The sequence below is a fragment of the Alexandromys fortis genome, unplaced genomic scaffold (assembly GCF_014885135.2).
Source record: "Alexandromys fortis isolate MF-2015 unplaced genomic scaffold, M_Fortis_MF-2015_v1.1 scaffold_66, whole genome shotgun sequence".
Lineage (NCBI taxonomy): Eukaryota > Metazoa > Chordata > Mammalia > Rodentia > Cricetidae > Alexandromys > Alexandromys fortis.
In genome coordinates, this window is record NW_026067950.1 from 513,807 (window position 1) to 539,782 (window position 25,976).

Consider the following 25,976-nt stretch of genomic DNA (forward strand, 5'->3'; position numbering starts at 1 on the left):
TTTATTTATTTATTATGTATACAATATTCTGTCTGTGTGTATGCCTGCAGGCCAGAAGAGGGCACCAGACCCCATTACAGATGGCTGTGAGCCACCATGTGGTTGCTGGGAATTGAACTCGGGACCTTTGGAAGAGCAGGCAATGCTCTTAACCTCTGAGCCATCTCTCCAGCCCCCATAGTTCTCCCTTTAATGCTACAGTTTTCTTTTCTACAAGGAATCCTGTCCTCTGTGCAGTCACTGTAGAGTGACTCACCTCACTCAGAAAGTCATAACTTTTCCTTCTTTCACTCTTGTCTCCTCCTTTTAGATACTGGTCATACGCCTCCTCCAGTACTTCTGGGGTCTTCACTTTCTTTGCTATGCTCTTCTCAACTATGTATCTGCCTCTGTTTTTCTCCTTTGTCTTTCTCTTCCAGACAGCTGTCAAGATTTAGTCTATTGCTCTAGGGTTTTTCTTTTAATATCCAATGAAACTGCCCTTAAGCCTTTTTTTTCTGAGTCTCCTTTTAAATTATTTTACTGATGAAACTAAGAACTGTAAAAGGGAACACAGATTTCCCCTGTAACATGTAGTATCTCAGGTGGGGTTCCTCAAAATTTCTGGTAATAATACTTCTCATGGATGTATGATATGCCCTTTGCTATATATGCCTAGTATAATCCCTCTATTCTCTCATTTTAAAACTAATTTTAGAATTCCTTTTCATTTTAAGAAATGTAAATTTGTCAGGATACTTCTATGTTTATTTTCCCCTTGAAATGGTGGTGGTTGACAAACTTTGCTATGAATTAAGAAATTAAATAAAAATAGGAGAACATGACTAGTCCTAAAGTATAGAGAAAATTTTTACTATAGATATAAAGGATAAAACAGGCAAAGGGAAGAGTCCAGACTGAACACGGCCAGCAGACTATACAGCGCCATGAGAGGAGAGGGGGAGGAAGAACAAGAGAAGAGGCAGCCAAGGCCAAGAGGCCAAGAGACTGGAGTAGCTAAAATGCTGTTATATAGGGACCAGTCTGGGGGAAGGGAAGTGGAAGGCTTTAGGATGGAGAGTTTTAGGGTTGGGGAAAGGTGGGATAAGAAGTGGGGGGAGGAGCCACAGGTCCTGAGAGATGCCTGGAGAACTGGGGCAGCCATGGTAATATATAAATAGGCACCTCACTTTGGCCTTCTGTCTTGGGTTCCTGAGACCTAATATGCTACATGAGCAAAATAATTGTCATTTAGTCAGATTATACCATGTTGCACAGCATGAAGAATCTGTGGGCTGTGGTACATTCTTATTGGAAGCCCATATTTATAGGGGGAAAGCTAAAGTTTTCACTAAAATCAATAAGGAGCAGTTATCCCTTAGGAGTTTGATATTAAACAGTTCTTTCCCCATAAAAAGATTGTAAAAATCTTCAAATTTTACTTTTAACAAAAGTTGGCAATCTTATTTTGTTAAAGTACCAAATTAAACACTTTAAGGTCTGAGAAACAAGTGATCTTTATCTCAACTCCCCAAAGTTGAAATTTGAAGTTTCTTGAAAAAGCCTGTGCTAAAAGTTCTAAAGACTAGCTGATTAAGAACTGTGATTGTGGAGAGACAGAATGTTACAAATCTTGAGCCAAACAAACCTGGGTTGCCTTTAGCTCTGTTAGCAGGGATGTAGGCTAGACTATCAGTTTCTAAAAGCACAGCCTCTAAGAACAACATCATCAGATAGCATCTAAAACCTGTAACAGAGATCCCACCCCCACCTCCTTGCCTGTGAGCTGCCTACCTGGTGCCTCTATCAGTGATTTGGGCAAATGCATTTATTACTGGAAGCTCTGGCTTTGGTTCCTGTTTCCGGTGATCTCTATGGATAGAAAGTAGAGCAGGTGTGTGAAATGCCGTACAAAAGGCCTAGCAGAATGCAGCAGCCCCAAGGAATGACAGAGGTCAGGACTGAAAGGGCCATTAAGAAGGAGCATGCTTTCCCAGGGAGCGGTGACCACTACCAGAGGCACCATTGTACTGACTTGCATCTTTAGGAATGATTCATGCTATTTCTTACCTCCCCACAGCATACAGGTTGGAGGGACAGGAAAGATGATTTGCATGAACTCTTAGTGGAAAAAAAATGCTAATGTTAGGTAACTAGACAGATATCAGCAAGCTGCCCTGAAGGTCTTAGGGAACAATCTTCTCTCTCATAGACAGTGAACCCCTCCTTTTTCTCCCCCTCCCCTCCCGCTAGCAAATAAGAATGCCTCTGGAGTACTTAAATCACCATATAAAACAATAGACCATTTGGGACATTTTGAGGCGCATTAAGATAAAAAGACTAAAATCTGAGCTATTGTTTAGCTGCCTGGATGGAAACATGGTTTTCCAAGTACGCAGGGGCAGGGGCATGCATTATTCTAATTAAGCAACAGGATTTTCTTTCCTGGCAGCCCTTCCCCTTACAGTGCAGACGCAGGAAACACTTTGTGCAGGCCAGTCCACTTCCTGAGTCCTAACACTGAAAAATCTTAGCACTTTGTAGACCTTTTGCCTATCTTTGTGTGTGTGTGTGTGTAGTTGAATTTTTCTGATGATTTGGGCTTTCTTGCTTTGCTTCTCTGAAGTCAGTTCCCTACTCTTTCTGCCGTACAGCATCTTGATAAACTGCATTGCTAAATGTGTAGACTTTCCCCACCTTAACTTAAAATATCATGGTTTTCTTTTATTTCTCTTCATCATTTCTTCACAGGTAGCTACAAGGTTTAAAGTTTAAATGGCTTGTTGTTTTTTTCTCACACATTAGCAAAACTTTTCTCAATCTTCCTTTTATGCTTGTTTTTAAATTCTCTTATTGATTAGCAAAAGGGTCCTAGATTTTTGTAAGTAGAATGTGGTACCCAATATGGGAATTCCCCAATATCTCTAGTAACGATACAACTTTACTGTTTACCATAAAGTCTTCTGGTGAATTATCCTACAATCTTTTGGTCAGTTTAGATTGTTACATCCCCAGGGTCAGAGTTGCCTTTGATCATTCCTGGATAGTCAGAACATGTTGCTTATGACTACCTTTTATTCTGTGGCTTCGGAAGTTCGTTTAAGCGATTTCATACTGGAACCTTTCTTTCAGGGCAACCTAAATCCATGTTTCCAATCATGGTTGCTAACATTTGGCTCCAAATAAATTTTCTTATTTTCTTTCACTATGAAACTATATTTGCTTCACAAGTGTTAGATTTGATCTTGTAAAAAAAGTTTCTGGAAAAAAATTGCACTTTGCTTTGAACTTTCTACAAGACTGATTAATTGATTAAAAAAAAAAAACTTCCATGGTGATTGGAATGCTGTAGGTTCAGAGCATAATTCTAATTTATCTTCAGCTGACTTAACTAGCCATTCCTTGTTTACCTCTGTGTCTGTCCTAACATCCCTGTGACTAACAGATAAAACCTCTCGGAATGTATTAGTTTAATAGAACTTGTTTCCACCAATCAAAAGGCTAAAGCTGTCATCAGCTAGCATCCAGGGCCTATAACTGAGAATTCTCTTTTTTGCTATAATCCATCTATCTCCCTGTTGCCTCAACCAATGTTTTTAAAAACTGCCTCAATTTGTGACTTTCTTTTCTTATTATAAAATCTTCCTCTAATTGTTACTGCACTGGGATATGGAATTTGGGGAAACCTAAATGGGTGTTCCCAGGTTGTGGCCACTGATGACTTAAGAATAAACTATCCCTTTCCAATTTGCGGTGAAAGTCACAGTTTTTTGTTGTTTGTTTGTATGTTTTTTGTGGGTTTTTTTATTTTTTGAGTTGAGAGGCTAAAGACTGCAGCCTACAGGTTCCATTTCAAGGTCACTTCAGTGATAGCATTGTGTCTCCTTGTTTATGGCAAATCTTTGGGTTGGTGGCTAATTCATTCCTCCTGAGTTGTAAAACATGGGCCATATCTTCCCAGCATCCTCCCCTTTCATCTACAATCCCGAAAATTATCTTTGCACATGTAAATAGCCCACCAGAGTGTTTTCCTGAATAAAGAGAAGGGATTCGCTGCTACTGTCAAGATAATGTGCATATAGCAGATGGTGCTTTCATTCCAGGACAACCGCAGCAGAGAAGGAGATATGAAACTTCTGTCTCCATTGTGCTGTGCTCTTTCCCTATTCTATAATTTGACAGTTTAGTTTGGCATTTGGAACAAATTAATACTTAAGTTTCTACTGGAATTCAACTGCTGGGTTTGTTGTCAAGGTGGTGGTTCTAAATATAGGTAGGTGAGAGAAGAAAAAGACACATCAAATTCCTTATCTATCTCGTTTTGGCACTTTGCGAGAGTTTATATTTAAATTTAAATAAGCATTCTTGTATTATCACTGCCAGCATTCTGTCACAGTAGTCCTTTTAGTTGAATGAATAAGAAACATAAATTAGATCTTCAGAGATAGCCTGGAGTCCATGCTTTTTCAGTCCATTGAAAGTATCAAAGTGGAGGTGCATACTCCCAGCCCTTGGCATACTCCGTGTTGAGAAATATATTGTGGAACCAGTCATAATGAAAAGGTCTTTTAAAAAAATGAAGAGGGCTTTCTTAAATTTATTTATTTATTAAAGATTTCTGCCTCCTCCCCGCCACCGCCTCCCATTTCCCTCCCCCACCTCCAATCAAGTCCCCCTCCCTCGTCAGTCTGAAGAGCAATCAGGGTTCCCTGCCCTGTGGGAAGTCCAAGGACCACCCACCTCCATCCAGGTCTAATAAGGTGAGCATCCAAACTACCTAGGCTCCCACAAAGCTAGTACGTGCAGTAGGATCAAAAACCCATTGCCATTGTTCTTGAGTTCGCAGTAGTCCTCATTGTCCGCTATGTTCAGTGAGCCCGGTTTTATCCCAGGCTTTTTCAGACCCGGGCCAGCTGGCCTTGGTGAGTTCCCAATAGAACATCCTCATTGTCTCAGTGTGTGGGTGCACCCCTCGCGGTCCTGAGTTCCTTGCTCGTGCTCTCTCTCCTTCTGCTCCTCATTTGAACCTTGAGATTTCAGTCCGGTGCTCCAATGTGGGTCTCTGTCACTGTCTCCTTTCATCGCCTGATGAAGGTTAATATTCAGGAGGATGCCTATATGTTTTTCTTTGGGATCACCTTCTTATTTAGCTTCTCTAGGCCTTATGTCAAGCAAAAAGAACAAAAATGTTGCTCTTTTTCTTTCATTTTAAAACTCAGATCTTCTCACGAGTTCTGTTTTTTTTTTTTTTTTTCCATTGCCCACGCAAATGCACGGATTTTTCAGTTTGTTCCCACCACAGTTTCCCCTGGCAGGGCCCGGGAAAAAGATTTATCCTCATCAGCAAGCCTTGTTTGACAGATTGCTTCACTCCTGCTTACCACAGCCTTCCATGCCCACATGACCCCTAATCTCATCAATTACAATTATTTTATGTTCTAATTACTGAATTTCCCAATACATCTTTCGCCCTAACGCATCTGGAGCACTCAAATACTAAACTATAACTGTGTCTGCTATGAAAAATAAATACTTTTTCTTTGTGTTGATGGGTGTCACTTTTATAGATCATTTTACAAGTTAGCATCAAGGAAAACATTTCATGTCCTAAGTAATTTGAGTAACATGCTTTCAATTTTGTTGCTTATAATTCTGATATAACATTTGTCAGTTCTCTATATATTATGCTAATATTAACTACTTAAATGAGCACAAATGTACATTTTTGACAGTTTCTTGAAATGTTTCACGTTTTAAGTTCAAGTGGGACACGGAGAAAGACTGTCATTTTAGTAAGACAGTTATTAAAAGTTATTAAATCTATCAACAAATGGCAGCATGGCAGGGACACTGAGTACAGTCCAGGGTCGTGGGACTGACGGAGAGTCCATTTTTATACAATTTAGTGGAAGTCGATTGTAAAGTTTTGTTTGTGGTCTGCAATTAGGTAACCACTGAGTAGTGGTAGTCAGGTGAAGAATGTCAGGTGTCTAATGGATAAGCATCTTTCCTGACTGGGCGTGACTACTTGGTTAAGAAAGACAAGAACCTAGAGAAATGATTCAGTTCTGGAAACCAAGGTACCTTCGTTTCCATAATTAGAAGTTTGGGAAAAAATGAAAGAACTTCAAAAAATGGAATAACACTTCATAGTCCCATTAACCGAAGACTGGGAATCTTGAAATGTCTTGCACAGTGACGGTCTTTGTGTTTTCATAATTAGTCTCTTGCTTATTCAAGAGTGCTATGTTCCTTACAATAGGTTTTGTCACCCTGACAGCATATATAAACCTTTGTCACGTTTCTTCAGCCTGCCTTCCTAGCCACATCACTTTCTGTTTCTTCCCAATAATGCCTGTATCTCAGGGCAAACTGCTAATGGTCCTCCTAATGCACAGTAGCATTTCCTGTCTCTAGTCTGTCATAATGCTTTTCACTCCGCCTATAATCCCTCTATCATCCAAGATGCCAGTTTACCATAAACAGTGTGTATTTATATGATCTTTTAAAATAAAATGGATGACTAATTTTATTTATTTTGTCATATCTGGCAGTGAGTTCAATACTTGATGTAAAGCCATGTTTGTTGACTAAACATGTAATTAAATGTTCACCTGTGGAATCTGATAGAAATTAAATAATTTCGTAAATACATAAAAGTTTACTTATACAATGGAAAGTTTGTTATTTCATAACAACTAGTTAGTACTTATTACATGCTGAGTGCTCTAAAACGAGTTAAATTCACACTAGTTTTCCCAGGCAGATTTTATTCCTCTATATAATTTCAACTCCATTTTAGAAATGTAGACTGAAACCCAGGAAGATAAAAATCATCTTTCCAAGAACACTAAGCTAAATAAAAATCAAACACTGATTGAATCTTAGCTGTCTGGGCATATTAAAAGTATATTTATAAGAAATTGTTGGGACCAGTTAAGTCCTGGCCTTCAGCTGCTCTTCCCTCCTAGAGCCTTCTAATTGAAGTTACTAGAAGCTGTGTCTAGCTTAGAGGATCAGAGGATGGGATTTTCACCTGTTGGCCATTGACTGCAGTGTATTTAAGCCTCCATGGTGCTATTAAAGAGGGGCTTTTTGGTACCAGTGTTGGAAGGTCTGCGTGTCGGTCTGTCTCTGCGAGTGTATTCCTCAACCTCCAGCCCCTTGCCCAAAGTTCACGAACTGGGTTCTAGCGCATAGAGCGCAGACAGGGGCTGCGGTGTGCGGCAAGAAATGGTAATTTGTTGCATAATAAATAGTCCCACCTATGTGTAGTTCCAGCAATTCTCGTGAGAATACAGTCATTGCTTTGGACTGTAACATTTGAGGACTAGATTAAGTTCTTTAAAAGTCTTAAGAAACTGTATTAGATAATAACATCTTGGAATGCTGTTTCTCTGTGTATTCGCTCTTATTATTTCACCAGGAAGAAAATGGACAAAAATGGACCAACCAGACTTTACCAACATTATATATTTCTCTATTGTTGTCTTTGTTTTGTTCTGTTTCATTTTGTTTGTTTGTTTGTTTGTTTGAGGCATTGTCTGCTTGGCTATCCTGGAACTCATAATGTAAACCAAGCTGAACTTGAACTTGGACAGATCCACTTGACTTTGCCTCAGAGGTGCTGAGATTAAAGGCAAAAGATGTCTGTGTATCTGAAATCTTAGGCAAAACTTACAAAAATAATGCAAACAGAGACTAAATAAAAAGTTTAATGAGCAAAGTCCTAATCATGCAAGTATGAGGATCTGAATTCAGATTCCCAGCACCCATGTAAAAAGCCGGCCATGGCAATGTGGGCCTGTAATTCTATTGCAAGGTGATGATAAAGACGGAGATTTTTTTGGGCTCCCTGGCAGCCAGTCTAACCAAGGCAGTGAACTACAGGTTCAATGAAGACTCTGTCTTTGAAAATAAGATGAAGAGTCATAGGGAAAGAAACCTGGTATAGATTATGGCTTATACACACATGTACTCCCCACACACATGTACTCACACACACTCTCTCTCTCTCTCTCTCTCACACACACACACACACATACATACATAATGCATACACGCACATACACAACACAAACACAAAAGTTTCTAAAACACCTTAAAAGTGGTGTAAGAAGCCTTGCAGTGTCCAGTGAATAAGTTACATCATATATGGCAGATGTATTGGGAGCCCTACAAGCTTTATTGTGTGGTTGTGATAAAATACCATGACTAAAAGCAACTGAGAGAAACAAGAGGTTTATTTCATCTTACAATTCTAGGTAATAGTGGAGAAGTCAAGACAGGAACTTCAAAAAACTAGTCATATCATAAAAGTCAATACCAGAGAAAAATGAATGCCTGCAAATTCACTTGCTTGTGCTCAACCTCATTTCTGTGATTTCTCCAACCTAATATAGCTCAGGACAGCATTCAGGAATGTTGCTGCCCACAGAAGCTGGGCCTAACACATCAATTAAGTTGATTAACACAATCTCTCACAGACATGCCCACAGGATATCTCTAATCAAGACCTGTCTTCCTAAGAAATCTGCAGTTGCATAATGTAGGCAATGAAAGTTAACCCTCACAGGCTCTAAGTCTGATTTGGAATATTCATTTTGCTGGCCTCGCCACTTTATCCACTTTTTTCTGAGACACCTCTGAGACCCTGGCTCAGTGAGGCTCAGCTTATTAATGAGAACTAAAAGAAGGGTATTTGGAATCAGAAATTTAGTGGAAGGCCTGAACATTTATTTAGGCAAGATCTTATTAAAATCTGGGGTAGTATCATGGATATCTGCAGACATCTCTGTGGGAGGGACCCACCCTACCTTTTGTTTTGCTAATGTCTTATATTGATCAATGCATATGTCATCCTTGTCATGAAATGCATCTGAATGAATGAAATTCATTGCTTCTTGGAAAATTGCTTTCTGGTGAAACAAATTTATGGAGCACACTAAAACATACTGAAGAAGATAATGCTCAATAACTCACACTTTTAAAACCTTTTTATTTATTCAATATATATAATATAATAGTATTCATATTGTGTATCATGATCCCATTCATTTCCCTGTACCTTTGCATCCACCCTCTGTTCCTAAACACTCCCCTAAAAATAAATTGAGAGGGGGGGGGGAAGGGAAAAATTAAAAATCTCACCATGGAAGTTGCAGTGTGACACAGTGAGTCACGCAGTAAGCCCCCTTGTCCATATATCTTTACTTGCAAGTGTTCGTTGCAGAGTCATTGGTCTGATTCAAGGCCTCTGGTTTCTCCTACACCATGGATGCTGGGCCCTCAATAGTATTCTTTCTGGATATCCTGTTGTTGTCCTTTGTTGTGGAGATCCTGCAGCTTTAGATCTGTACGTCAGGTCCTTTCACATGCTCCAGATAGAATGGATGTCCTCAACTTGTGACATACCAATAGCTCTGGTGGCTAAGTTGTATTCCATCTCATTGTATGACTGTGGTTTGCAGTTTTAGTCTGTTCCTCATTGTTATAAATTTGTCACCCTGGAATACTAGTGATCCAAGGGACAAGTGACTACTTTTTTGTGAAGTTATTTCAATGGAAATAATATAATACATGTAACATCTTAAATATTTTTGTAAACTTTATTAGGAATAGATGGTGGTACTCTAATGTGGTAAGTGGTTAGACACTGATCGATTTAGGCTCCATTTAAGTGAAAATATTGTATGGTTCATTTTTCTTTTTGTTTTTGTCATTTAGACAGGGTCTTGCTATATAGGTAGGGCTGTCCTCGAATGTGCTGTGTTAGAACTGTCTGCAAACTCATAGCAATCCAGCTACCTCACTCTTCTAAATATTCAAATTACAAGCATGAGCTACCCTGACTATCTTACATTTTTTATTTCCTTATTAAGAGAAACTTATCTTTGCATATATATGCCCACCAATTGCAGACTTTCCAAATTCCTTTGGTATCAAAATTATGTATAGGGAGTTCCTGCATATAGGAGCACTCAACTCCAGTTATCCCTAAGTATGGTCAATATGTCAGAGAAATTCATGCAGAATGAGTGAACATTGGAAGCTTCTGCTTTCTACTTAATTTTCTTCTCTTCTTTCTTCTAATAGGAACTTTTTACCCCTGAATGCAAGTTTAAAGAGTCTGTTTTTGAAAACTATTATGTAATCTACTCATCCATGCTGTACAGGCAACAGGAGTCTGGCAGAGCCTGGTTTTTGGGATTAAATAAGGAAGGGCAAGTTATGAAAGGGAACAGAGTAAAGAAAACTAAAGCAGCAGCTCATTTTCTACCCAAGCCATTGGAAGGTGAGTACACCATATGCATCATCCTCTTGGAAACTGTTATATACATTACACAGAAACCGTTCATAGGCTGACAGAAATGTCCTTTATTGGAGTGCTGTTTGAATATGTTTCTCCTTATTGTTCTGGGCTAAGCTTTGTGGGCACCAATATAGGTCTGGGGGTAGAACATGAGCTCACATGTGCCAAAGCCAGGATTCTCATTTCTGGACACCAAAAATGGGGGGAAAGAAGAAAAATAAAAACATCCTCCCTCCCTCTCCCTCTCCGTCCCTCTCCATCCCTCCCCCCTCTCTATTTGTATGTGTGTGTGTGTGTGTGTGCATGAGTGTGCACGCATGTACACACAACAGAAAACTTCTTTCAATGCTGCAAATCCTCACTGTCCCTAATGGTCTAAGTAGTTCATGATTTATAGTCAATTATTTGAAAGATAAAAATAAACTATGTAATTACAAACGTGTAATAAGTATATAAGAAAAACATTTTCACATAGAATTTCAAGTATTTGCCTGTTTTCAAATGGTCTGGGTAAAATATCTTTTGAATTGTTATAATTCTTGAAAATGACACTTAAAAACTCTGTAAAGTTCCATATCTCCTTCTATGCTGCATAAATTATTTCTCTTGTATTAAGGAACATGTCTACTTTCAGCTCTAAATAGAAGCTCCTTCACATTTATTTTTATCAGATCCCAAGGCCCAAGTTACCATGCTCTGTTCATTAGGAATATATGTACTTTGTTTATTAATTATTCTGCCAGAAGGATCAATCAATTGCTATTACGGTAAATTTTAAAACTGAAAAAAATGACTTTGATGCTATTCCTTTTTAAAAAATTAAAATACAATTCTATAAAAAAAAGAATCAAAATGAGGAAAATAACAAAGCAAGCAAGCTTCACAGGTGCCCTAGACTCTTGGGATAAAAGAAAATACCACCAGGTCCCTCTAGAGGTTGACATGGTGATGGTAGTGACTTCTTGTCGGTTGTAGCCCAGACTATCTACAGAATTTCTCAGTTTTCTCTTAGGACTCTTCGGGCTTCATGTTTTGAAGTTCCTCAGTATTACCTCCTACCACTGAGCTGATACAGCCCCTCTCCTATAGGTTTGTCATGTTTGAGACATGTAAGAAAAGGATGAGGGGCACAGAAAATATCAGAGACATTCCTGCTGCCATATAAACAGTATTATCACAGATAATCCTATTATTTGTTATTTCAGCCTTAAGTTTAACTGTTGTGTGAGTATGATGCACAATATGAGGAGAGAAAAATATTGTGATATGTTGGAAAATAATTCCTAGACAGAGGTATTCCAATCAAAACAAGAGAGTGTGCTCTTCTATTCCTTTAAAACACTATTTCTGAAACACAACATTTAACAGTGATGATTATTATAGAGATATTAATTTCCTTTACAAGCCCAAATAGGTTATATATTATATAATTAAAAGTTTTAGGACAGTTATAGACATTTTTACAGGGGTATGATTGTTTCTGGATAGGGCAGTCAGATCTCCCACCCAACTTTACTTAAAAGATAGTATAAGTCAAAACTTTGGTACTATTTGGTCCTAAGTTAACTAGTACAGGTGAGAAATTGGAGATGCTTTAAGAATGCAGACTTCTTTCTTTTTCTCATTTTTTTTAAAAATTAAAAATGGGTTTTTAATGCAACATATTCTGATTATGATTTTTCCTCCCCAAGGATCCTCTTAGATCCTCTCCACTTCCCTATCTACCCAAGTCCACACCCTTTCTTTTTCTCTGTCATTAGAATTGAAATTGGCATCTAAAAAAGGTAAAATATGATAAAATAAAAACAAATAAGACAAAATAGAAGAAAACATAAACAAAAAAGAAAGAAGTAAAAGAATAAGCTCAAGAAACACATATAGATGCAGAGACACACAGATTAACACAAACAGAATTAACATAAAACACAAAATAAGAAATATATATATATATATATATATATCCTATAAGGAAAGAAAACAACAAAAAGCCTAAAGCCCTGACAAAGCATTATGAGACAAAGAACTTCAAAAAAATGCCATTAAGTTCATTTTGTGTTGACCACCTATTGTTGAGTATGGTGATAAGCCTTAAGATTGGTTTGTATACCTTTAGACTCCACTGGAGAAAACTAATTTTTCATTTGTGAGAAGTTATCCTTTGGAGAGAGCTCCTGGGTTAGAGACTGACTTCTTTTACATGGTTTCTAAGTCATTTATCTCAGTATGCATTTACCTTTATTTAGTGTGCTAAGAAAATTCATGTGTTACATTGATGCAAATGTAAGATACCTCCACAGCACACATGGCATTGATTCCCGCTCAACCCAGGGTCTTTTCTGCAGCACCTGTTCTTTCAAAGCCCAAGCAGCATGTTGGGAAGAAAGACTCTAATTATATTGCTGGTGGCAGATAAGTTTAAGTCAACTAATTTCTCCACATGTCAGATATTCTTAAATAGCCTTTGCCAAGACTCTGCAAAAGCATTTCCTAAAAAGTGGCATGAACTATGGGGCTCATGTAACAAAGCACAACTCAAACAATTCCCTGATTTCCTTTCAGACATCAGTCTCCACTGCTCTTTCTATTTTATGCCTCTGTCCTACCAACACCAATTACTTAATTTTTAAACAATGCATCAGAAAAATAGATACAAAAAAATAAATGCCATACAGTTGCCTCCAGTTGTATAAAAGCCCTATTTATGATAGTGGAAAAGGAAGTAAAAGAAATTATTCACAGAAGACTCCGGCTAAAGCACAAGGAACCCTTTATTATCATACTCTGTGTAGCTTTCAAGTAGAACCCAGTATGACTGTGTGACTTTTAAATCACTGAAGAGAAAAATAGCTTAGTGATCTCTGGTGAAACCAGAATTAGGTCAAATACTTTTCTTCCTGGAGGTTGAGGAGAGAGAGACTGTGTGTGTGTGTGTGTGTGTGTGTGTGTGTGTGTGTATGCCCGCGCACGTGTGCTCATGCTTGAGTTATGTGTGCTTTTCTTTATATGTTTACAAAACGTTCATAGCTCTTAAACTTTATTAGAAAACACATCTATGTACATATGCACACACATATTTAAATATATAAATTCGAAAATACATTAAAGCTATGTCTTAATTTATAGATTAGAAATGACTGCCTTAACACTGCTGTCCTCTTATCAATGGGATGGTGTTCATCCACGAAAGACAGATACAGACTGGCTGAGGTCTGTGCAAAAAGTGGTGTGCCATTCTTGCATGGCTACCAGATAACTTCTTCTTTTTCTCTCCCTGTCTTTACATCTCTAGTTGCCATGTACCGAGAACCATCTTTGCATGATGTTGGCGAAACGGTTCCGAAAGCTGGAGTGACTCCAAGCAAAAGTACAAGTGCATCTGCAATAATGAATGGAGGAAAACCAGTCAACAAGTGCAAGACCACATAGCCAGATCCTCAGGTGTCCTGACTTACTTGTCCAGAGCACAGTGGAGTGATTTATCCTTACTAGACATTCCTGCTCCTGTGGCTGAAGAACCCCAGCAATCAAGCTGATGCTTGTTCTATGCTGTCTCAGACCTCCTTTGTTGCAAGTGGATAAATCTCAACCTGTGGTCCCCCACACCAAGAAGACACCTGGACAAACCAGCTAAACTCAGACCATGGAATGCCCTACCAGATATGGAATGCCTTTTTAATATCTTTTCTGTGACTGTGACACTTCATGTGAATGACATACTTCACAAGTACACTCAATACCTTGCCTGCTGACAGCTACCCATAATCCTTTTTTGAGTCCTGTTTCAGCGAAATCCATGTGTTTAAGTTCAATTTTGTAGCACACAAATAATATTGAGTAATTTCTAGTTAGACGCTGTAAACCTGTGCTATCATGGATTTCTCTTTTTCCCATTTTTGCAAGGCTGCTTGCTCCACTGTCTGTGACATTTAGCAGGATTGTGTTCCTCTGAATCTTCAGTGTTGTAGTTGGTTTAGTTTGGAGAACAATCAGGGAATCAGGAAGCCTTCTAAACCTATTACTACAAATCGTATCTACAAAGATTAAGGTTGTCTTTGGCTCACATTATCGATTAAACACACATATACGCTCTGTCCAGTAGGACACACTGGACCCCTGAGGTGGTCATGGCCTGGGTAGACCAAGGGTCAAACACAATCCATGGGAAGCTCTCTATGATAGGTGTTTGGCATCCCCTCTAAGTTTATTCGTGTGTGTATGTGTGTGTGTGTGTGTGTTTTATACATATCACAAGCTTACTGGTAATGGTAACATTTGCCTTGCCCAGCGAGCAAGACCCACTTGGTTTTTGAGAAAGTGGGTCCAAAGAATTCTGTAGGCCTTGTAGGCCTGATTAAGGTTCATTTTTTTCATCTATTAATCCTCATTATTGGGAAAAGGAAAAATAAAAACAAATCATTACAACTTATAAGAAATATGCTACCTAAATCCATTTCTGACCCTTTCCTCCCTTTTTTTTAATGAAGATAACTCAATGCCCCCTCCCTGATTTGGGCTGCATTCCAGTTGTCCTCAGTAGAGCATGGGCAAGGAGGCTGTGTGTTTTTTCCTGCAGAAGCAATGCACACGTTAGTATAAATTAGACTTTAATATTTTTGGTTTTTAATACAAGTTTCTAAACTGGATAATAGAAAAAAATTCCTTTTTTTTTCCACAGCTTAGCATGCTGGGTCTGGTACTGTGTGTGTCACCAGTACACATATGCCTTTAACTCAGCTCTGTAGGGTCCAACAGGTTGGGTTTGAGGTAAATTGCAAAGATATCAGAATGCAGTTTGTTGAATACCCTAGATAAAACTAAGACAAATCAACGCACTCCAGCATTGGGGATCTGGGCCATTTAATTTATTTGATTTTGTTTTCTTTTGCTTTTTGTAACTTCATTTTTAATTAAATTCTGTGAAACTCCAATTTTAAGGGTACTAAGAAAGGTGGTAAATTTCTGGAGACAAGGTTTGAAGAGTCTATATAAAATGTTCAATATTGGATTTAACGAGCTTCAAACTGTTCAATACTAAACTGTTTGGAAATACATTTGTTACCTGTGTGTACACAATAAAATTCCATGTTGTTTTTTTCTCAGAAAATCTCATTAAGACCAAACTGAACCTCTTTTCTAGAAAACAGTCTATGTGTGATCAACGTACTGGCCTCTTGTTCTGATTTCCATGTGGCAGAATAACCTAGCTGCCATTGGTCCCCATCTACACTGTGCTTACTGGGAAATTATTTTCTCATTGATTTCATGAATTTCCATGACAGCCCTTGCCCAACATAGAACAAAAATTGGCTTGCTTAGCTGATTAAAGATTCAGTATAAATTTAACTATGCTTATTTCATTTTCATATTGGTTTCCATTTTAAGAAATAACAATTAGAATAATGTTTGAATAGATTTATTGTCAATAATGCTCAATTACAAAAAATGATTCCTTTGACCATTACTGATTTGCTGTTATGCATAATTAGACAAAACCCATTAAATGATTATTTAGGGAAGACATACATACCATAATATGTGGTAAAATGTGAATAATTTGCAACTCCTTTTAGTTGGCCTTATAAACACAATTTATACCCATCCACATGTACACACACCCCAAAACTAGCCTACCTTTCTGTTTTGGCTAGCCAGCATTAGTTGAAATTTCTGTTCTGAAGACCTGGCTAGTGGTTAAAATTAAGGCAAGATTTATTTTTGTAAATGATTGAGATTCATGTTAATGTTTTCCTGTTTTGTTTTCCAAGAGTTGTCAGTTGTCTATGAGAGAATGTATTACTGTAATCCTAGTGGTTTCTTTCTAAAAATATATGTTTAGATACATTGCAGAGGGGTTCTTGTTATACCTTTGATTTAGTTAGACCATTTCTTTGTGTCTGGTCTCACCTGTTGCATGGGAAGAGGAAAGCACCAAATGAACTGCATGTACTAGGACCCATGTAGAGGTACTGGTATGTATTTTTTTTATTTACATACAGAGAGCTTGTCTGTATTGTACAATTTGTGTTTCTTACCATTTGTTGTATTCACAGATACAACATATCAAATAAAATACTCATATGAAAGCATATGGAAACCATAAATAACTTTATGTACAAAATAGCATTGTATCATCCTAAATATAGAGAACTCTCTGTAAATAAGTTGATAAATTCAATTTTCCCCTTTACCATGCCAAAGAAAACTTTAGCTCCTTGATGATACCTCTCTTGCTAATTTTCTGAAAGAAGTTCATCATTCCTTCCCTCAGAAATTAAGTTTGCTATAATTAAGTACAATATGTCATCACTGATGTTCTGTATAGTAAATCTGATGGAACACATTTGTATTTATAGACTGTGTGTTTTATATCTCCCTCTATGTATATCCATTGTAACATGTCTCTAAAAGACCCATTCCTTCTGCATGCACATCTGGTGGGGGAGGGATAGTTCTACCACCTTGTTATGGTAGCTGATTGCTTTACCTATCCATCAACAGTGCTCATTAATATTAGTCTCTTACATAACTCAAGTGTCACAATTTTTGTTTCCAAATAAGTTTGCTTCCTGAAATTTAATTTTTTCCCAGGAATTAATTATGGAAGATACTCAAATAGTCTGTCCTGTGTGAAGTGTAAAAAGTAATTGAGTACCCTTTCCTTATGTATTCTGGAGAATTTGGGATCTGTTTTAAATGTATTCTGGAGAATTTGGGATCTGTTTTAAGTGTTTGCTTATCCTGGGTGCTTTGGAGTGAGGACTAGATCCAAAAAGGATCCCATGACTTTTGCTCTAGTCTTTCTAATTATTGACTTCCCAGCAAGTAAACAGAATGTATCATACGTTCCCTCTTAATTATTAAACTACTAAACCATATATTTTCCCCCAAAGGACCGATATCAGATTTGGTACTTTAAGCAAACAAACCCCAACACATCCTTTGTTGGTCCCTAAAATGAATATGTATTATTTTGTTAAAAAATTTCTTTCAGACATTACATGGATAATAGATATTTGATAGCCCCTGAAAAAGAAGCATGAGATTAGAATGACAAAGTTTCAATTTAAAAGAAACAGAAAATAGTTTAAAATGATTTTCAATTTTATATCAGAAAACAGGCATATCATAGGAAAACAATTAGGCTAAATGTCTAATTATTTTCTAAAATACAGATTTAGTCAAATATAGAATGTAAATTGTATTGTTCTGAAATAAAGGACACAAGGATTGGCTTAAAAAGTAACACACAAATCTATGTGAATATGTGGAATACTGTGTGGGTTTCAAAGTTGTGACAGTTGAGTTTGCAGATTGAGACTGTTGTGGTTTTTGTTTTCCTTGTTCTCGGTTCTCATTTAGTCTAATCTTGATATCTGCTGGTGAGGCTGAGTTTGCTTTTGAGCTGGTAGAGGTAAGTCATTCTTGGTGCTGCTGGAATCCAGATGAACTTAGGATTTCTTAAAGGCAGTAGGAACAATGGTTCTCTTCATATCTTGAGGACTTTTGTTGACTTTTATAATCCCTCTGGAAGGATTCTCCACTCATGGTTTGTTAAACAAGTGCGGTGAGGATCAGAATCATTACCACTGGTGAACCTAATGCCACCTTTTCAATTATCATGGGTCCCAGTGTAATTTTTGAAAATCACAAGCAAACCAAAGAGATTTGCTTACTTTCTCCTACTCATTAAAAATTTGTCCTTGCTCAGCATTTTCAATGAGGTACTTTCTATTTTGGAGTCAAAGTGCAGAATCAAATTAAGGTAGGAGATATATTATGTCTTTGCCTGTCACCATGTTTTTTTGTTTTCGGTTTTTTTTAAACAAAAGTGTGTGTGATTTTCACACACACATACACACACATGTTACAGCAAACAAACTGAAGGTTTTCTAAAGTCAGTTTTCTAAGAAAAAAACTGATTAGAGTTTAGGTTACTGTGAGACATATATTAGCTTCCTTCCATAATTTGTAATAACACACTCCAGAACATGGCAAACTACAACATACTTTCCTGTTGTCTAAATTTTTAAGACACATTTTGATCTTCATGGAATTACCATTTCTCCAATGTTGAACTCTATTCTGAGAACACTTATATGCTAATGATGTTTTAACACTTTTTCTTGTGAAGATTTAAGAACACCACATAATTTTGTGGTAGAAGCTACTGATAGAAATGATAAAAACTAGAGAGAGAATTGTAATAATTAAAAAACACACACCTGGGGTGATGAATGGGATCTGGAGGTAATTCCAAGGGCAAGTCTGGCAAACTATCATGCACAGCTGTGATTAAAGTCAGCCCACAACCTGTTTATGTATGGTTCAGGATGGATTTTTATTTATTACAATTTTAAAATATTAAACAATTAAAGAAAAATCCTACAGTGGTTTATCTAATATCTATTATACATTGTTCACACCTTTAAAGAAGGCTGAGTCCTGCAGTAGGGAAATCAGAAGGTCTTTGTACCATGAGGGAATGGTCATTGACTCTCATGTTTGGATATCACCAAACATATCATCAGAATTGCTACTGAATTATTGTAATTGACTTAAAATGTATATAAAGAAAAGGAAAATATAGAGAAGAGGAAAAACGCAATCATCCATACTATACCTTAACTCCTTATATTTTCTTCATTTTATAAAACTGACATTGATTGCCAGCTCAGTAATAGAAATAAAACCTATATGGCTGGGTCCCCTAATCTCAGGATAGAGGCAACAATTTTATAAATAGTTTAAATTCTCAGAACCTTATTATTACTATAAAACCAGCACCAGTGAAATTGACTCTTCAAATACTTTTCAGTATTTAATTTTTTAAGTAATACAGTGGAGGCATGTTTTCTTTACTTTTGGTGACTTGACTGATAAAGTCCAAGCCATGACTCTAGACTATTTACATTATTAATATAAAATTTGCAAGTAAAATTTCATCTTAAAACAATACAGAAATGATTTTGCTATGTTATTTTAGGATTTTACAAATAATTCACATTTAGGAAAAAGGTATTTTTTTAGCTATAAATAATGGTTGCTTCAAATATGTGTATAAGTAGATCTAACTGTATATATGCAAGGGAACCCCAAATATTGTACATTTTCATAATTCAATGTGAGTTTCATACAAAGCAAAATTTCACCAAGAAAATAAACATTTTGTTCCTATCACTGAGTGAATATTTGTAATTTTGATTTAAGGTATTTATAGATTTTGGAGTCCATTTCTGAACTTCTAAAACAGGTATTGTTCTTTTTGACCCTTCCACTTCTTTGAAGAAAAGGAAGTCTTTTAAGAGCAATGAATGCAGTATGAGGATCCTTGTGTTTCTAACTAGACACTGTTTTCTTCAGAGGACACATTATATGAATCAATTTAAATAAAAACCAGATTTCTTGTACATGTAACTCATGCCTAGTCTTAAAAAACATGGCCTGTTAGTTCCTGGGATCTAAAGTGGGCATTCCAATTCATTTTTATGTCGTGTTCGTTTTCAGTGCATAAATAGATATTGGCACAGAATATAAAAAAAACTTATGTCACTATTTATTAAAATGTCAACTTGTACATTTTTTATTTCTTCCTGTAAGACATTCTTGTGAGTATAAAGCCCTTTTGATCTGGTAAATTCCCACCTATCATTACATGTCATATGTGTCTGTCATTATTTTCCCAAATATGCAAATTCAGAGTCATAAAGAATCCTGGAAAAATTCTACTGAATGGTTTATGTGAGAATAAATATCATCCTTATATTCTGATACAGTGTTTCAGTGGTGTCAGACTGTAGAGTCCTAAATACCATGCAATTTGGCATTTTTCACTACTTATTGGCAAAGATTGGGTATCAGAAAATACTTTGCTGTGAAGGTCTTTCTATTTTCTGTAGAGTTTTCAGCATTGTCTATGGTCACTACCTCTAAAATGCTCATAGCACAAGGACTCCTACCATACCCAGTATGATAACAAAATTATCTGTAGACATTGCCAAATGTCTTGTGGGTTGCAAAATTGTCCTCCTCAGTTGTGAAACACTGATGTTAATTATGGGAGAACAATTCTTCATGGTATAATTTACATCAGTTTGCTAAAGTCATTTCTAATGAAGACCCATATTTCACTCAGGCAGTTAGAAATAGAAAAAATACACAATAGTTTTTCCTACTGCTGTATACACGTTTTCCTCTAAATTTCTAAAATGGCCTAGAAATGAGAATCCAGTTGTCTCCCATAGAATCATTAAGGATATTCAGTGCCAAGCCAGATTTCACATGCATTTCCATTCCATCCATCCCAGCATTCACAGTTTCCACAGCTACAGATTCCATTCCCTGCAACAAAACATGTGGATTAAAATGATGATCAAAAAGCACCATTAGAATATATGACTGTAAATCATAACTGTTCATGAGAAAACCATTCTATTTATCCTCTGTGTTTTATAATACAATGACATTATTATGTTATTAAAAACCTGAAAGAAGTACAAGTTTAAGATACTTAGTGACATCTCTTTGTTGCCATAAGCTGTTAATCAAACAGTACTGACTCTTGCATCACTCAGCTGGGCTCCCATATCAGAATCCTATTTTCTGTTAGTGGACAAACCATGTCTGACTTACAAATAAATGCAGAAAAATATAAAACCCCTTGATATGAAGTTAGGCAGGCCAGAGCGCTAGAAAAATATCTTTGTGTAGTAAAGTGGAGAGAAAAAGTGATTGTCTAATTTAATGTCATGTCAAAATAGTTATCTTTAGCCTTATTAAAATGTTTGATTACAAAACTATTTTGGGTTACTGAAAAAGAATTTATTAATGGTATATTGAATCAAATCGAACACTATTAATATGTGTACATTTTATATTTAAAACAATAACTTCAGCAGAACACATGTACATGTTATTGTTTAACTTGGTTCAGCATTTTCATAGCTAATTGTTATAATTCAATTAATTAGGTTTGTGATGGCCATCACACAGTCAAAGCTTTTGTATACTCTATTGCTGTCTTCCCCACCACACACACATTCACATGTATACACAGCTCCCTAAAACCGGCCAGGATACCTTGTGGCATCTGAGTGCTGCTTAAACAGTAGCCTTCCCCTGGACCATGCTCAAATAAAATGATTGTCGGAAGAATTCTACATTTGCATAATTGCCCATATGTAAGTTTGTAAGGCAGATTACCTTGTAGAAGTTTCCAAACAATCATATAATCTGGCTTCATCCTTTTGCATTCTTCTAGGAGACATGTTAGTGAGTCTTTACAGATGCTCACTTATCCTTTTAGAATGACTACGCGTGTGCATTGCTCACTGGAGCGTATGGGAGCTGCCTTCTCTGGTTATCTAAAGCAGTGTGGTGGGTGCCATTTAGCTCTATTGTCATCCGTGCCACAAAAGGATTAGTTCAGTTTAATACCTGTGCAAATGAGACCATCGTGTTTGTCGCAGTCTCTGTCATCACAGTCACAAAACTCCCCTGAAATATACCACTCTTCCGCAGAACAAATACACTTTCCACAATGGCAAGAACCTGAAATCACAATGGGTATTATTAGCTATTGCGAAAAAAACTAAAGGTTTCCATCAAGAAAAAAAAAAAAAAGAGAATATCATTGAAACAATGACAACAGACTTATAATAACCTATCTTCTAAAGGTAAAAGTTTATCGAACAACTGCTTTCACGAGCGAAGGCTTTACTTACTCAAATACATAAAGGTCATTCAGGAAAGCCTTCATTATAGATCTAGACAGTTGCAATTAGCCTGGAGCAAATGTTCCTTGGTCCAGTCTGGCTGAAATGTCAATGGAACAGGATATTGCTCATCCTTAGAGATCCTCTCCCCAAAAGGTATTCAAAATAGACATTTTGTTTCATCCTTTTTTAATTGAATTGCATTTCAAAGTTCCTGTTATCTAAAGGAATCCAGTACTAAATTATATTAAATGAAGATTCATTTTGTAATTTAATGACGACTAAATTATTATCTTATATTTTTTGCATGATTTTCTTGAAATGGGGATACACGAACTTCACACTGAGTGGCAAGGTGAAGTACTAAAAATTCAGACACAATCCCTTATGTCTGATTGATGTCTCAGACCTGCCCTTCAGGATTTTATCTAAAATCAGAAAAGTCCTAATAAACCCAAAATGGGGTCCAATCAAATTTCCTACCCTTTAATAATTTTCTTTCTGGTTACCTCTAACCTAATTTTAAAACAACGAAAACTATTTAGTTATTGAAATATTTTGGGTAACCAAGACTCTTACTAATAGCATATTTAAAATAAAATAAGGTTTGTGTTATTTCAAGAAGAAATTTCTCAGCCCAAATATCTTCCAAGACGGGCTTTGAAGATCATGCAAAAAGCTGCTCTTGCTATAGCTAGAAGGACAATCGCAGAATTCAAAAGGACTTTTCCATTTCCTCATTTGGCTTTTCTTTCTGGACACAAATTCTGTTTACTAAAAGATACTGAAAAGTATTGCGAAGTTACTCAAGTGACCAATCACCTTGAGGAAATGTGAAATAGACAATCTTTTAAAGCAGTTAGCAAAACCCCAAACTCATTAAGTTCTGAATACCGAGAGGAGACTCAGGGGTGTTCTGAGAACTCAGGGGTGAATTCCTCCTGAAATAGGGTGTCTGACGAATGATTAACAACCTGGGAGCACAGAGAGCAGAAAGCCTGGGACTGGGGAACACTGTCATCAATATCATGGAAGAATTCAAGTTAAAATGTCCTAAGCATTAACTGCTATATGAGTTCATGACGTGGAAAAGGTATATGCACTCGAGGTGAAGGAATCTCCCACAACCAAATTTCATTTTGGCCTTTCCTCGTCACACATCTCAAGACAAGTGATCAGTCAGAACTAGCTATAATGTGACAGTTGTGTTTATATTTATCGTCTACTTATTTGTTAGGTGAAACACAATGTTACTTAGTATTTACCTGTTTTACTGAGAGTCTGGGTTGACTTGCAGACTTTAGGGCAATATATGAATATCTACGACTTTTGTAAAGTGATTGACAATGTGGTGGTTGCCTAGGACCTTATCTGCTGGTCGAGTGGGAAAGACATAAGAGCCTCATAAATTCTCACCTAGGAAGAGTGTATACTCCTTTTAGAATTAATTTTACCTAAATTTAAATATTTTGTTTAAAATTTCTAGACATGGAAATGTTGAACAATCAATTGTTTATTTAACAAATGGTAAATGAAATACCTACATAGGCACTCCATTGTCTATCACAGATATACCCCCTCAAAGAAACATCATGCTTAGTGGCTTATTTCCATTATAGAAGAAGGATTAACTATTTAAGGAATTAAACATTTCTGTTTCTTATATAGTATCTCTTATATCATGAAGTTATTTCCGCAATAGAAATAAATGACTTTATATATTTATGATATTAATATAATCACACCTAGGATGCCTTTTCATGTGTATCATAATTCTTACAAAGAGTTTACATTTCATCTTTGAACTTATCTCTTGCCTGGAAATGATTCTTATTACTTCTTTTGTTTCTGGAATGCTTAGATGCAAAGCATAGCGAAGTATTTTCCTGAGATGAGCACGCTCAGCTAAAGTCAGTGTGGTATATGTAGACTGAATAATTGACAAGCAAATTATAGCTCCAAATATAGTAGATGTCATAAAGTGTTTAGAATAAAACTGGGATTTGATTTTGTGTATGCTATGGAAGTAATCTTCCTGGTCACCACAATAATCCCAGGTGTGTTGTTTCTCTGTTGATGATTGGTAGGAAATTCTTCTACCCCCTCCAAAAATAGGAACAGCATAGCATGTGGTACTAACACAATGTATGTAGTCATTAGAAACTATTATAGATCTTTATTGTAGAGAGCTCTGGCTGTTCTCATAAATAACCAATAACGGGGGTGGATTATCTGTATCTAGAAAGGGAAAAGCCTGAGAAGATCCTGTTTAACAAATGTAAGCTTACTGAACACCTCAAAGTGAGCAACTCAGCAGGCTAGAACCCATTCCCATTAGAGGCTCAACCCAGGTGTAGGCTGCAGTTTGCCCAGCCTGTCCGGAACTCTAGGGTGATAAATCTGCAGCTACCATTAACCCATTTGTTTTATTCTCCAAAAGGACTCTTAATCATGTTCCTATTTTCCTTTGTGCTTTTTCCTGGCTTCATTATTGAGAAAATTTTTCATCTATTTGTAGAACATTCTGAAGAACTAAGGAGGAGAAAGAAACAAACTTCATTTGAAGATGAGAATGGACTGGTAGAAAGAAAGGATGGGGGAATTGCCTCAGACGGCATTCCAAAAACAGTTAATAATATCTCAGTCTGAATCAGTTCACCATTTAGTCACCAATTTGTGATGACTGTCAGAACAAAAACATCCACATAGTTTCATAAGTGAGCAGTTCTTGCTTACAGAGTTGACTAGCAGCCATACTGGGCATGACATCTAGGACACTAGGATAAGTTTAGTCTTGAAAGTTTAAGTTTTTCCCATTCTCTGTTGTGAGGATAAAGAACAGGGGTAGTCGAGAAGCAGATAGATGAACGAGGGTACTCTGGACTTGCTAATGGTGTGGGTGCAGCAATATCACTGTGTCAGTTCAAGGATATATTTAAGGGCTTGTCCCATAACGTATCTCTGACTATTGGAGTGATTACTTGGATCTAAAACAATGTTATTAAGACAAACATATTACTGTGCCACCATGGAACCAAATAAATAAATAAATAAATAAATAAATAAATAAATCCCCAAACCAACCAACAACAAAACCACTATAAATTTCACTATATATTCTACAAAGGTAGCTAAACTTAGTGGCAACATGGCCACTAAGCACATTTCTCTTGGTCATTTACAAAAACAATTTCAGCCTGGGATCAAGGCCCCATTCCACCGCTGACTTTCTTTTTCATACATCAAGCCTGACAAAATGCTGCAACCCTAACCCCAGCAGGCAGTTTTCACTATTGTACTAATGACGCCATCTGTTCTGAAGGTCACAACGATGTATCTTGTTTTAAATTTTTCTATGGAGTGATTTATTGTCTTGGCTATAAATTTGTAAGAAATAAAATGCTATTTCTTCATCGTCTCCTGAAGTGAAGGCTTTATTCACAGTTCTTAGCAAATGCATAGTTCAAGCCTGTCATATTGGTGGAGGCGGTGACAAAGTATCATGGTATGCAGGCACAGGCTGGTCCCTGGCTCACACCTGTCCCATAAGAAGAAAAAAGTGTCTGTACACTTTGGTATCACCAGAATAGGGCTTTTCCTACATGAATTTTGTAAGATTATATTAGTCAATTAGATTCATCAGAGATACAGAGTGAAAGGGTGTGAGAAAAGAAAGCTTCCTTTCTCATTCACCATCTTGAAATTCCCCAGTCCCTCACAAGCTGTACTTTTACTGTGATTCTTGGAGGCAGGGAATTGGACATTTCTCTCCGTGGAGCCCCTAACACCCTTGTTATCCTCTGTAACAAAGAAAAATTATAGCTGCAAGAGCTCAGCCCCAGCCCCTTTCTTCTATACCCACCATGAGGCCTCCAGAAAGGAGGAGAAGAAGAATTTCACCACTTTTTGCCTATCACTTATGTGAGCCATGAAAACCAGAATGGAAAGCCTTGGATAAACTTTACATTGTTCTT

At 36.9% G+C, this 25,976-nt stretch overlaps 2 protein-coding genes across 4 annotated transcripts in view; one reads left to right on the top strand and one right to left on the bottom strand.

Moving 5' to 3' along the window:
• Nucleotides 1–18,099, top strand: part of Fgf14 (fibroblast growth factor 14) — a 465,307-nt gene extending 447,208 nt beyond the window's left edge. For all 3 annotated transcript variants that reach the window (XM_050150394.1, XM_050150396.1, XM_050150395.1), the window contains 2 exons: nt 10,075–10,273; nt 13,581–18,099. In XM_050150394.1, the coding sequence (XP_050006351.1) occupies nt 10,075–10,273; nt 13,581–13,717 (336 nt within the window). In that variant the 3' untranslated portion in view covers nt 13,718–18,099. The remainder of the gene's footprint in view (nt 1–10,074; nt 10,274–13,580) is intronic.
• The window catches only part of Itgbl1 (integrin subunit beta like 1), a 184,534-nt gene continuing 174,246 nt past the window's right edge, over nt 15,689–25,976 (bottom strand). Inside the window, exons 10-11 of the mRNA XM_050150393.1 lie at nt 21,725–21,838; nt 15,689–20,629 (exon numbers count right to left, since the gene is read on the bottom strand). Of these exons, the coding sequence (XP_050006350.1) occupies nt 20,538–20,629; nt 21,725–21,838 (206 nt within the window). The 3' untranslated portion in view covers nt 15,689–20,537. The remainder of the gene's footprint in view (nt 20,630–21,724; nt 21,839–25,976) is intronic.